The sequence below is a fragment of the Manacus candei genome, unplaced genomic scaffold (genome assembly GCF_025592945.1).
Source record: "Manacus candei isolate 608988 ecotype Guabito, Panama unplaced genomic scaffold, ASM2559294v1 h1tg000028l, whole genome shotgun sequence".
NCBI lineage: Eukaryota > Metazoa > Chordata > Aves > Passeriformes > Pipridae > Manacus > Manacus candei.
In genome coordinates this window covers 34189280-34203158 of record NW_026138076.1, presented here as the reverse complement: position 1 = coordinate 34203158, position 13879 = coordinate 34189280, and the positions used below count along the sequence as shown (strand labels likewise).

Genomic DNA, 13879 nt, shown 5'->3' with positions numbered 1-13879 from the left:
ACCTTGTTTTACTCAGTCATACATCAACAAATAAACCACTTTTCACAGGTACTGTTTGTAGAAGTTCTGTAAAGACAAATATACATACATATATACATTCGAAAGTATTATATGCTAAAATATTTCTTTAAAGTAAGCTTTACAAAAAATAAACATAGGCCAACTTACATATTCCTGCGTGAAGTCTATGAGGTTTTGCAAATCAATGTCATCTCGGTATGCTCTGATGTTGTTGTTTATAAAGAAATACAGCTGGTCCTTTATCCAGTCTTTGAAAACAAATGCTAGAACACCAGCAGTCAGCTCCAAGAAGAAAATAATTCCAAGAAATACAGAAAACTATGAAGAAAATAAAAAAAGGTTAAAATTATTTTCCTTTATGATCAAAAACTATTTCAAGGCTCATAATTATATCCAGTGATAAGGCTTTATTTGTTTCAGTGCAAGTTCAAGCCATTCTAGCACACAGGAAATTTTAAATTAAAAATATACCATTTCTTATTAGGGCTGTAGTACAGAAATCTTAATTATAGTCTAACAAATAATAAAAACAACAACAAATTCAAACCTTGGCCATTTCACTAGGATTTTCAAAGAGATCCAAAAGAATTCACTGTAAGTTTCAAGAAATGGCTAGTCACCACATGTAAGGCCCTTGAAAACCCATCTTAATTTCCGCATAGGCACTTATATTTTCAAAGGCATAAACAACCAGTAGTGCCAGTAAAATGTTTCCTACATGACTTCTTCTTTAGCTACTCTCACTGGTAAAGTTTCGCCTAAGCAGACAAAGCAAAAATTGGTAACAGCAGAACTTAATTAATGACTAAGTCAGAGCGGAATGTCTATGAAATGACTCACATCCACATTAAAACCAAATGAGGCTGCTATGATTAATGCAAATGCAATGGATGCCAAAGGCATTACTAATGATCTGCCACTTTCTCTAAGCATTTCCACTGAGTCTACACTGTTTTAGAACACACAGGGGGGCCTGGTATACTGGAACTCCATCCCTTTTGCAACTGCGCCTTTGAATTTCATTTTAATATGCTCTCTGTGTGTGTTCAGATGCATTTTTAATTTCTCCTGCAGCTGCTGTATGGGGAGCTATTTCTGGTACAGCAGATGGGTTCATTTTAGGCAAGCTAAGAGAAGCAAGGAAGAAGAGGAAAAAAAAGTGTTACAAGCTGCTTTATAAATGCCTCAAGAACTGTAACTCTCAGTTGCCTCCTCCCCATATACAACATGTCTGTGGGAGCCAAATGTGTCACTCGGAGGCAGTTATTTCCCTGAAAGCCTTTTCATGTATATATTAAACGCTAATGGAGACACAGCTATTACCCAGGCTGTGCCCACCTCTGGAAGTGGGAGTGGTGGAGGAAAGAATCTTACATTTTTATTATAAATCTTCAATTTATCTAAAATGGAACTGTCATCCTCATCTTCAAAGTTCACAGGAGGAAGGCTTTAAAAAAAACAGAACCAAGCTACTTAGCTAAAGGAGTTCTGCACACTGAGGTATGACTGCATATCAGCAACTCCTTTCCTAACCAACGCTCCAGCCCAGAGTACAAGAAGACAAGCTGCATTTTCTTTACACGTCCTGGGCACATTCTTCTCCCTTCCTCCTTCTCAGGCCCCAGCACTGAAAGTAAGCATTGAAGCCTTTCCAAATTAGTTAAACAGCACAGACTGAGGATATCAGCAAGCAACCCCTCATAACAGTCCAATCTCCTCTGTACCATGGGGAGCACTTGCACAGCAGAAGCCGCATGGGTCACATTCAGGGGTGTATGTACATCCCTTGTATTTCACAGGCAGCTTATTATGGCCTCCAAGTTAAACACACAGATTCTCTGCAGAAATTTCTCTCTTTTTGTGACAGGAAAGCAAAATGTTAGGCTATATCCATATGAAAAGCAGTAATTCCATGTTATGATTCTTACCACCAATAGTTTTCAACCTTAAGAAAACACAACTAGTAATCACTAGAGACTGAAGAGCTGTAAAGTGTTAAAAGTTAAGTGCTTTTGTGGTACTCTCACACAGGATAACACCTTCCTCCCCAAAATACATTTTAAAAGCTTCACACAGTTAAGCAGAACAGATAACATGACACACTGTGTAACTGATGAATGCCAGAGCTGCAAAGGCTACTTACAAATTTGAGGAGAAAAGTATTTTCTCGTAAAGCTCCAATGCATCCTGCAAATCCCAAAATGAACATTACTCCTCCCACCACTAGGAAGAGCCAAACAGGATCAAAGCCTCCCAGGTCGGTGATGGAGGAGATATTGGACAGCACTCCCTGGGAAAGAGACAATGCCAAGAATTAGTTAACATGTTCAGCTTTCAGTTGTACAAATTCTGCTTGCATTTTTCTTTTTAAAAAGGTAGAAGACTATAGCAAAATAAATGTTCTGCAGTACAGCAAGAAAACACAATTAAGAAAATCTTTGCATTCCAGAAGAGATAAAAAGTGCAATTATGTACAACATTTCTGAATCAACATGTGAATGAACAACAAAATGTGCTTCTAGAGTCTTCTGTGAGAAACCCACAGGGCATTTCCTGCTTCTGCAGCAATACGAAGTAGTCTGCCAGAAAGTCAGAGGAGATATCTGAACAAAACTTAACTCAATCTTATTACCCACGATGAGGTGCGTTTTACATATCATATACACCATTTATGTAAGCACACAGTTACACATGCTATGACAGAAAAAGCAGTCAACAGTAATAAAACCAACTTGAATTTAGTCCTAGGTTGCAGCACCTTGCAAAAAAAATTTTACACTCAATTCTGACAAACTACATACCTGGCCAATTCAGATTCAGGCATCTCCAGTGCCAAAACCTCGTTCTAGAAATAAAGTGGCTACTGACTAATTAGTTAGCAGCAAAAATTTGAAAATAATGTAAAGTCTCTTAGTGGGACATAAGACAGTCTAAGGACTTGTCTTGGGATATGGTTTACACTAACTTAGGTTAGACCTATCATATGTTAAATCACATATGCTGTGTTTTAGATATGGCAGTCAGCACAGTCTGCTTGTAGTGCCATTTTCGCCTTAGAAGCAGAGCTTGGGTTGTGATGCCAGTAATCCCTTGGCTGATGCTGAACAGATGGGTCATATCAAGAAGCAAGTACAAAGTCTCCCTTATTCCAGTGTGTTTGCACAGCAACAGTTACAGCAGAAAAAAAATGCTGAAGTGTTACTATTTCTTCATTCCCCTCCCTGGTGCTGTAGGTCAATGCAAAGCACACTGCTGCATTTCCTCAAAGAACTCAGAACCCAGGCTGAGCGCTTTGGCTACTGCTTCCTACTAACTCCTGAATATTGCTGTGGCTTGAAAAAGCAGCAATATAGACCTTTACATCTACAGCTCCTTATTTGCAGAATTATTAGGTTCTTCATCCTTTTCCTTTTTCCTGTTCATATCCCCTTTGTTTCTTTGAAATAGTCCCAAACCAGCAATAATTTAGAAGGAAATTATTACAACCTTATTTCCAGAAGTTGATATTAACATTTTTAATGGATGACTGTTCACAACCGTAGCTTTAGACCTGTGATTATTTTATATATATAAATCTATTTTGGGCCACTCAAAACATACCAATTATCATGCTACCATTATTTCTAACACATTACTTCATGTAGTCTGCAACCACTTTCATAGAGTTTCCCAAGCAAAACTGACATTGAACAAGTAGTAGACAAAGACAGTACTCAAAGTTTTTTAATTCTGCAGACAAGGACAGACTAGATAAAAATGTACACATGAATTTCTCCAATCAAGGAGCCTTAGAAAAGTCCAGTATGCTAAAAGCAAAAGAAAAACCTGACTATGACCCAATCCTAAAGTACGAACAATAATCCAACAGCATGAATGACATTCTCAAAGCAGATTCTTCTCCCTCCTACTACAACAGGCTATTGCCTGACAGAGAGGGATGAAAAAAAAATTTAAAACAAATCAGATTCATCACTTTCCTCCTACATTACATATAGTACTAGCCTTACTGTCATTCATTAAAAACGCAAAAATAGATGTAAGGAATGACATAACACAACTCAAAGCCAGCACTACTATCAAAGCAAACCAGTTGGCCCATCCCCTCTTCTGGGACCATCTCAGTGAATAGATGGTACACACCAGCATGAAATGAACACTTACCTGTCATTAACACTTATATCAGCTTTTGCAAAAGTTTCCCACTACTTTCGTTTCATTACATTTGTCATAGAAAAGAAATCCAAGACAACTTTCTGGCTAACAAGCCAGAATATAAACAGTACAATCCAATAACACAGAAACCTTTGAAAAAATCGGGGCCTTTGGCTATGGCCATACACAAGACAGGAAGCATGACCTCTGCCTCAAGGGAAAAAAAAAAGCTACTGAAATGATGTCTTCACAAAGTTTAAAGTCCTTTCTTCGGTGCCTATGTAGTTACCACAAGATGAGAATAAATTCTACCTTAAAGCAAGTACTACTACTCTTTTCTTTTAATATTAGCTGATTTTGAAGTTGATGGACCATAGAATAGTAGAGGGGGAAAAACAATCACTGGATAAAGGAGGTTGCCTTTGTATTATTTGTCTTTACTTTAAAAAAATCCAAGATGGATGAACAGCCATTTAAGTCTCCTTTTGTATGACACTTAGTCTTTCTTTAAAAACACACAAAACAAAACGAAAAAAAACCAACAAAAACTCCAAAGAAAATTACTACGCTAAATCAACCTCTTTCCATATGAAAGTAGTAAAATTCAAATGAAAAGAAATCCAGGTGAAATTCAGCTCACATCTGTGGATTCTTAGAGAAGCTAGTCATAATATAAAGTGTAGTAAGAAACGCATCCCTTTGCATTTTGCCACACAGTCATGAAAGTCGATGGCAGTAAAATTTATTGAACCAGTTTTATACTGTTTTTCTGATCATGCCCTTTCCCACTTTACTTGATTTTCTAGCACAGCTGGGCTCTTAGCACCCTAGCATGTAACATGTTGGCCAGTCACCTGGTACAAGTAACTTATCCCATCTCTCATCTCTTCCAGGTTCCAGTTTCTCAGGGTAGCAATGATTTGACATGTACTGAAATTAAACAACACAAGCTTTATCTGCCATTGTTTGCTGTCCTTAGAAAGCATCTTATGTGCATCTGTTGCTAATGCATACATGGCTATCATAAGCCTAGCTTGGCTAAATCCCAAATCATACATCCCAACAATGCAAAGCACATACTGTGTAATTCTTGTTTGTACTGCATATGCTCTCTGCATATGAACCCCAAGTTATCAGTATTCTGAAGGGACATCTCAGGACATACAATCTTCAGAGAGGCTTTGGCAATAAAACAATAGCCAGCAGTGGGAATGAGAAACACAGACAATGCTCTGTGGTTACAGCTAGAGATGCACAGGGGTAGTCTGATAGAAGATTACTGCTTGAAATACAGTTTTCTGGACACTTAAAGATAAGCTCTCTGAAGATACAGTGGTGCAATACCCTGAAGAAAAGCATATTTTGCTTCAATCAGCAGGGCAACAACTGGGGAATATTATCTCACTTTATACTGTTAAGAAGAACTAAACGTACAGTCCTCTAGGCACATACTCTTCCTATCCACCACAGGTTTCTGTAATGCCTACTGTACCTACTACCACAGTATTCAGTATTGTTTGGCTGCAATGGCTACTGCTAGGGAAAGTTTGACAGAAATATAAAAACAGCTGGTAGTGATCAATTCTGTCTTCATCCCATCTTTAGCCAAAAGCAGAAGGGAATGTTTACAGAGGTGCTTGAGCAGAGGATCAAGAATCTTATATCCTAACACTGCATCCTCCAGTGATCTGCTCTGAATCCTCAGGCTGAGCAGTCAGTCATGGTGACTGTCCACTTCCCTCTTGCATCAATGCAACATCTAAACAAACCACCTCTAAATAGTTTAGCATCAGGCTTTCTACAAATGCAAGGTATTTTTCCTCAGCAATGCTACTGCAGTTGCCCAGTAGCAGTTCAACCTTTATTGTTAAATAGTTGCAGATACTCTGATACTTCAACTTCTAAAAGGAGGAACTCTTTTTTTCCTCTAAACACACATTCTCATTTTGGAAGCATGGTTATTTTTGAGGTACATGCACATCACGTTCTTAGTAGTTTAGGCACATGTATAATCTGTATTTGGCAGGAAACACTTTGTTTGTAAAAACCTACATACTCAAATATTTTACTTCTCGCCATGGTGTCAACTTAGGGCTCTGCTGTAGTCCCACAACGAGAGCCAGTAGAACATGTTCCCTGGCTGAGCTCCAGATCATCTGTTTGCTCTGTTCCTCCATCCTCCATATCTTGCTGTACATAACAGTGCATGAGTTGTTAATTAATCTTTTAATCCAACACAAGTCAAAATTTGTTTGGGGTAGTGAAACAACAAAAGCATCATCCATATGTGAACTAAAATACATAACAGTGAAGTTATTAGAAAAGTTCCTTTATTTGTGAAATGTATTTTACTTCAATCACTAGGATGCAATGATGCACAGATGGAACAGGAAAGACTGATCTCATATTTCTACCCCACCCCATCTCCATTTTGTACTTTTTAAGATCATCAGAACAACTTGTACTACTTTCCAGAGACAGGTCCCTGACTCCAGCTCCTGCCTTTGGTGCACATCTGAATTAATATTTCAGGTCAGATCCAGCAGTTCATTTGACGTGATCACACACTAGCTGTGCTTCAGTCCACATCAGTCCCAGAGCACACACACTAGATTACTTATAAATGAAGACGTGCCCCTGGAACATAATTCATGCTCCAACCACTAGCAGGTATTCAGTTCATGAGATCACCCTAGAACTAAGCTGAAGAGAATTCAAACCCTTTCAAAACCTGTAGAGTTTGCAAGCTGGATCTTCAACACCATTTCCTGTTCTATTGGTCCACACTGTCTGCATTTAGCAGGCACAGCCTCTGCACGCTGAACCCAAAGCAAGACAGTCATCTTGGCTGGAACAGTGCCTCAGTGTTGTCACACCTGTACAGTCTGATGCGATCCTGGGTTCCTGATGAGGCCAAAGAGAAGGAAGTCACAAGTGCACTAACAAGCTAGTGAGATTTCCAGATGGTCTGTTGTTGTGAACAGCTGCTGATTTAGCAGGCCCAGTACCACACTGCAGGGCAAGAGAACAGCACCCACTGAAACACCAGGCAGCAGCAATTTTGAAAAGCTGATAGTGTAATGAAAATTCAAGGCATACTGAGTCAGAGACACCTTAGGAGAATCATCATCCTAGGGAACAATGGGGTAATACACTGTGAGAGTAGGATGGGAGAAATCAGCTACTTTTTATTTTCTATTTCCTCCAAGATGGGGAAAAAAAAACTTCTCTGTTGCAGAATTCCATTACTGGGAGGAAAAAAAAAAAGAAAAAAAACAACCAACCCAGAAGATCAAAAAAAGATTTCTTCTTTGCAAACTGAGGTTTAGCCTTTTCACAGGCTTGTCTGTGGGACTTAGAATCACCGGTAAACAGGAACATGTGGGGGTGATGGCAAATAAAAGTATTTCCAAATGCATGATTTTAAAATGGAAAAATGTCTCTCTGCTTTGTTAGTCATAAAATCCATGCAGTTTCTCCATGCTGTGCATCTGAATGAGAATGGGGAACAGAACAATAGTCATTGAAACATGCCAAATTAATTCTACTTCGGAATTTTGTCTCCCCAAGCAAGAAACTAGTTGGGAGATGTTTACAAATCTTATTTCCTTGATTTGTGTTGGTTTTGTATATCCCACAGCAAACAGTAAAAGCAGCAGTGTCTAATAAAGGAGAACGACTAGTTTAATTTTCTTGCCCTGACAAAGAAGAGTTCAATAGGTGAAATATTGAACAATACATTACAAGATACAAATTTTTAGATTTTTCAGGATTAAGGGCTATAAAGTGTTGGAACACTAGTAAACTATTTAGAAGTCTGTTTAGATTACTCATCTTTATGTACTGAAATTTAAACAAAATGTAACAGTGAATATTAGTATCCCTCACTCTCTTCCTCAATCATGTAAAATCCACACACAGTCCTGACTTAGAGGCAAGATATATGCTTTGGGTATCCTTCAGCCCATAAGGAACCACAGGATACGTGCACAGTTTCCTTGCTGGCAATAATTTTTAGAAGAACTGTATGATAGGCATGTATGCATAACAATTATAGAGTGACTAGTGTATCACTCCTTCTTGATGTCTGTCACTCACTGGGACAGTAAGAGAAGTGAGAATTTTTTCCTGAAAACAACTGTGGTTTTCACTTCAGGGCAAAGAGAGACAGACTTGGTCTGACAAATTGTGACTGTTTCTATGTAGGGAGTTTAGCCTTTCCCAGAACACCAAAGCGGGCCCAAATCACCTTATATTAGCAAGTAAAAGTGTACCTTAAAACTTGAGATCCAGATTTAGAGCTCCTGCTCACTAAGAATACTATGCTGGCATACAGAGGTACCATACTGGTACTCCAAACTGCACACAACTTGTTCTGAGCTGGAGTGTCTTACAGTTATGCTGATTTAACAGGAAAAGCCTAGAAACCAAACTTATGCACATAATCAACTTCTTCCACTTCTCCCTCTTCATTTCAGTAAACTTAATACACAAACCGAGTTTAATCAACAAAATTTGCAAGGATCTGCAGATTTCTTCCCTACTTTAGTATCTCTACTTTTGCTACCTTCTAAAGAGTTTACCCCAAAACCACAGTTCTTTCCTTCTAAGAAGTCTGTCCCCATAGACAGTCTTGTAAGGTTTCAGAAGACGTAACAGCAATTCATCATCAGGTTCACTACTCTTGAATATAAATCTCCTGGAGGAAGCCAGGAAGCTTATTTTCCAAAGCACCTACTGGCATCATACCATGAACAGCCCTAGAGATCACAAAATCTAATATATACAACAGAGGAGGGAAATAGACATTTTTGTACAAGTCTAGTTTATTTTTAAAGAGTCAACAGAAGGCATGACTTGAAGTGGTTAAAAAAAACCAGTGAAATATAAACTTTTTCCCCTGCTGCTGAGCAAAGGTAGTATAGGTTGCTGGAGCTTAGTATAGACTCTTTATATGTTAAAAATGTTCATAGCTGCCATGGATGAACTATTTTACGGTACAAGCCCGAGTCTAGCATGCCTGAAAACACTGCGAGACTGTGAGCTATACAGTACATCCATGTATAGATCGCTTTATTCGTCCTCGGAGTTTACTGCCCCCACCCACCCCAGCTCTCTTTCAGGTTCATGACTCAGAATGCTAATTGCCCAGTTTTTGTTTAGGGTTGGCTGACTGGCTGTCAAGTCAATTCTTTTGCCTATTTGACAAATGAGCTCTTTTGCCTCCCTGCAAAGGCTGTAAGGAAGGTCACGAGACTGTATATTGTGCTTTTCTTCTTTACAAGAAAGTTTAAAGGGGAGAATTCAAGACAACTTAGCAAAAAAAGAGAAACTAGCCACCAAGTTCACAAATCTACCATAAACTGGTTTTAGCCAGCAGCAAATGTGACTTCTGAAAAGTGTGGATTTCTTTTTGTCCTGTAGTTTTAATGTGGCCTGGAATGCTATCTTTTTACTTTAAAAAGATTCTGTGAAGTAGCAAAAGTTTATACAAGTTGATGGTCAGGCTGTAAAACCACACAGCTGGATATAAAGTCACACGATTCAAAACAGAAGTAAATCAAAATCCTCGACAGCACCAAATTAAGTAGGAGTCCTTCTGAAGACCCACTCCTGCAAAAAAACCTTACAAATTTATGTTTATACATTATACAATAACAGCATCAAGTTCAACTTTGATAAAGACTTAGTTCATTGGGCAGCAGCAAGTCTCCGCAGAATGGCTGACGTCATCCGGTCATCTAGATGTGGCTGCCTTGGACCATGTCCTGACTCCTTTTGAAAAATCTCCAAAGAGGGACACTCCAAATCATCTTCGGGCAAACTGTGCCAGTGCTCAGTCACTCTCACAGTAAAAACATATGTGTTCCCTGATGTTCAGAGAGAGTACCTGCTGTGTTTCAGTTTGTGCCCGCTGCCCCCGTCACTGGGCACCACTGAAAACAGCCTGGCTCCACCCTCTTTGCACTCTTGCTTCAGGTATTTACATACATTACGAGTCCCCTGAGTCTATTCTTCTCTGGGCTGAACAGTTCTATCTCTCTTAGTTTTTCCTTGTAAAAGAGATGCTCCAGTGCCTTAATCATCTAGGCAGTCCTTTGCTGGACCCTCCAGTATGTCCCTCTTGTACCGGGGAGCCCAGAACTGGCCCAGGTGTGGCCTCACCAGCGCTGAGTAGAGGGGAATAATTCCCTCCCTCAACTTGCTGGTAACACTCTAGTACAGCCCAGGACACCACTGGCCTTCTTTGTCGCAAAGACACACCGCTGGCTCAAGTTCAACTTTGTGAACACCAGGACTCCTGTGTCCTTCTCTGACAAGCTGCTTTGTTGTCTTACAACAGCCCACAGAGCCTAAGGGATATCCAGTCCAGCCTTAGGCAAGAATCAGTCTAACTAGAGAAGTGCTTTTCAGTTAAGATACAGATCTCTCAAACCTTGGGCGTCACCTACTTGGTTTTCATCTCCAAATCCTCATCTGCAGTAAGAACAACTCTGCCTGGGATCTAACGCATCTGCCCCCCACTAAGTTACATAGGGTCTATGTATCTGGAACCTGATCCTGCTGACTGCAGCTTTTGGCCATTGCCTGTCCTCTGGAGAGCTGAGTGAAATAAAGACCTCAAATTAGCTTGACACAAGTCCATTTTTCCATAGCTCTTGCTACAAAACTGTAGCAAGAACTCAAATCTGTCTATGCTCAGGAGCTGTGTGGTTCAGCTACACCTACATGGCATTTTGTTTGTTACAACCATGAACTGGCAGAGTCCACACTAAGCACTGCAAGACACAACAGCTAAAAAAGCCGGGAAAAGATGCTCATTTTCAAGGAAAAACCCGTGCTTTATACCAATAAAGAGTATTTTATTTATTAATTTCTAAAGGAAAACCTACTACATATGGAGCCTGAGTTAACACATATTAAACTGCTGTAGGTGGTTTTATTTGCTTGTCTTAAAAACAACGTGGCATTTTCTTCCACTTTCAGAATCTGATTAAAAATGGTTTAAGATGACTTGGTAACAGATGTCCAAACCTCAAGTAAAAACATGACCTATGACTTCTGGTTATTAGCAACTATGAATTGAATACATTTTTCCTAGGAAAGGGTGCATGCATTCCCATATAGAAAATATGTAAACCCTAAAAAAAACACTACTCTGCCAGAACACCTTCTAACTGTAGGACTGGCATACTTTAGACTTCAAACACTAGACTACAGCTGATTTTCCTATGGCTGCTCATTCATTCTGAAGAGGAATCACTTCTATTACCTACTGCAATGAAACAAAAATGTCTAAATCTCTTCCAGAAAACCACTCCAAAATAATGCTGTTCTCTTTGGCTTAGACACAGGTACAAAGCTCTGAGATTATGCTCAGAGTATTAAAAAAGACATGTTTTTACACCCTTGCTGAATGAAAATAGACATAGTTATTGAACCTACCCAACATCAGTATTATATGGTATATAAATATATATAAGTGTATATAGTGTGAGTTAATTAACATCCCATTAGTATTCGTATTACTTACATTCAAGGCATACGCAGAGAGCAATTAGAATCTAAGTTAACAACTCACTTCTGAACCAGAAAAATTTGTTGTGAATTTTTAAGTGGTAAAACTTCAGAGCTCCCAATGTGTTATTTGTTCTGCTGCAAGTGCCAGTTATAATGCATTAAGTGAACATCAATTCATAACTTACTCAGTGTTTTCCATTAAATGAAGAAAAAACTACTATGTAACTGAACTTCATAGCACCATTGTTATCGGCCAGGTTTTGTTATTTTCAATTTTTTAAACAAAGAAGAAAAGGAAACTCTGGCTTTAATTTTAGCTGATGTCTTTTAGCGAGCCAACTCTTCATCCAGTAACCCCAGATATACTGACTTGTTTTGTATAGCATGTCTTGATATTTCATCTTCTCAACTTCAGCAGCAAGCAAACTAAAAATTGGGCTCTGGTTCACAATTGTTTTCTCTTTCCCTGCCTGCTCCCCACACACATACACACTTCCCATTTTGAAGATGATTTTACAGTCTTGCAACAGAGAGTGTTCCCTAAAGGTTTGTCTTGATTTTCAGGGCTCATTTTGTTTCTCTTTTTTTGTTTTTGTTGTTTTAATAGGAACAGCAAGTAACATGCTATGTTAGGGCAAAGCCAAGCAGGCCTATTTTCAGGAAGCTGGTTTATAAGACATGTAGGCTCCCTCTCCATTTCCTGGGGACACACAGAGTGGAAACACACTGCCAATACTGCCTCAGTAAAGGGTTCTGGTATCTGAGCTGCAGTTTGAGTGTGTAAGGCCTGAAATGGTTATTTTATGTGTGAGTGTCGGACATGATGTCTTGCCAAGGTATTCTTGGGAAAAATGCCAATGATGTTCCTCTAGGTGACCCAAGCCAAGGTTTTATTTGACAGAGCGGCTTGATTTTGTTTCAGTAGAAAATGTGTGTGGACCCAAAATACACAGCATATTACTATTTTAACATTTCATCAGAAAAAGAGAGATTAAGAAGAAAAACAAAATTTGGTGCTATATTCAGCTTACCTTCTCATTCCATGCCCACAATCCAATCCCAAGAAATGCTATGCCAAGGAACTAAAGGAAAAGGAAAAAAAATATCAGAGCAGGAACTAGAAATTTATGGTGGGTTTTGTACAGGGTTTTGGGGGGGTTTCTTTGCTTATTTTTTTTTAACATACACACTGATTCATCTTCTCTGTTGGAGAATCAATTTTATCAGGACTGAGAGACACTTATAATACGTATCTCGTTGTTTATTTCACAACTCAACCATTGTAACTTGAAGAATTTAAAAATTGCACAACTCAGGGATGTTCCACACAGGAATAGTAAGTGCAGTAAGTGTCATTTTACCAGCATTGAACAAGTTAAGTTCTTTTTGAGTTTGCCAGATTCAAAGCAGACTCCACCATCAAGCAACACATTATTTTACTACTGTATTACCACCACCTGCACAAAGCATCTGTCCTCACAATGCTCTCCCAGTGAGAGAAAGTGACTAAAAGAAAGTCCTAGACACACATGTATTATCAATTTTAGCAATGTTGTCCACAGAAAATAACCTATGACGGGGGAGGGAATAATAAAAACAATACTGGTTTGAAAGACTAAGAACTTTTTAAAGCCCTGAAATCAACACTTTACAACTTTTCTGATACTGAGCGTTTCTGTATTTAATAAAGGAAGTTAACATTCCCTTTCTCCTCCAAGGGACTCAAAAGCTCCAAACTCAAAAGTTCCCTTTCCTCCACTAAGGAAAAGGGAACAGTGTCCCGGATTTTGTTACATCCCTGTATTTCTCCATTCCACTGAATAATTTAGAGGGCATCACCTCCCTCCAAATCTACAGGGTTTCCATACAAAATCTACACTAAAGATCAGTGAGACAAGCAAAGCAGGCAGAACAAGCATTCCATCTCCCAACATCATTACTGCATATTTGGCATGATACAGTAGCTATCATGTAAAATGTTTAAAAAACACACAGCAAATGTATGAGCACATCTCCAAATGTCCATCTGTCCAACTTGCATATCTGGTTTTTAAAACCTAAGCGCTAACTAAAAAGAAAACTATATTCACATTAGTATTAGAGTACATAATGGATTGTTGCTCAGACATAAAACTCTGGTCTTCTTTGTGGTTTCTCCACACTGCATTGGCGTGAACTTACTCTG

The 13879-nt window shown here is 38.9% G+C and overlaps 1 protein-coding gene across 1 annotated transcript in view; it reads right to left on the bottom strand.

Annotated features, from left to right (window-relative positions):
- Positions 1 to 13879, bottom strand: part of TSPAN5 (tetraspanin 5) — an 85035-nt gene that overhangs the window by 11968 nt on the left and 59188 nt on the right. The window contains exons 2-4 of the mRNA XM_051789799.1: positions 12726 to 12776; positions 2165 to 2311; positions 169 to 339 (exon numbers count right to left, since the gene is read on the bottom strand). Coding sequence (XP_051645759.1) covers positions 169 to 339; positions 2165 to 2311; positions 12726 to 12776 — 369 coding nt within the window. The remainder of the gene's footprint in view (positions 1 to 168; positions 340 to 2164; positions 2312 to 12725; positions 12777 to 13879) is intronic.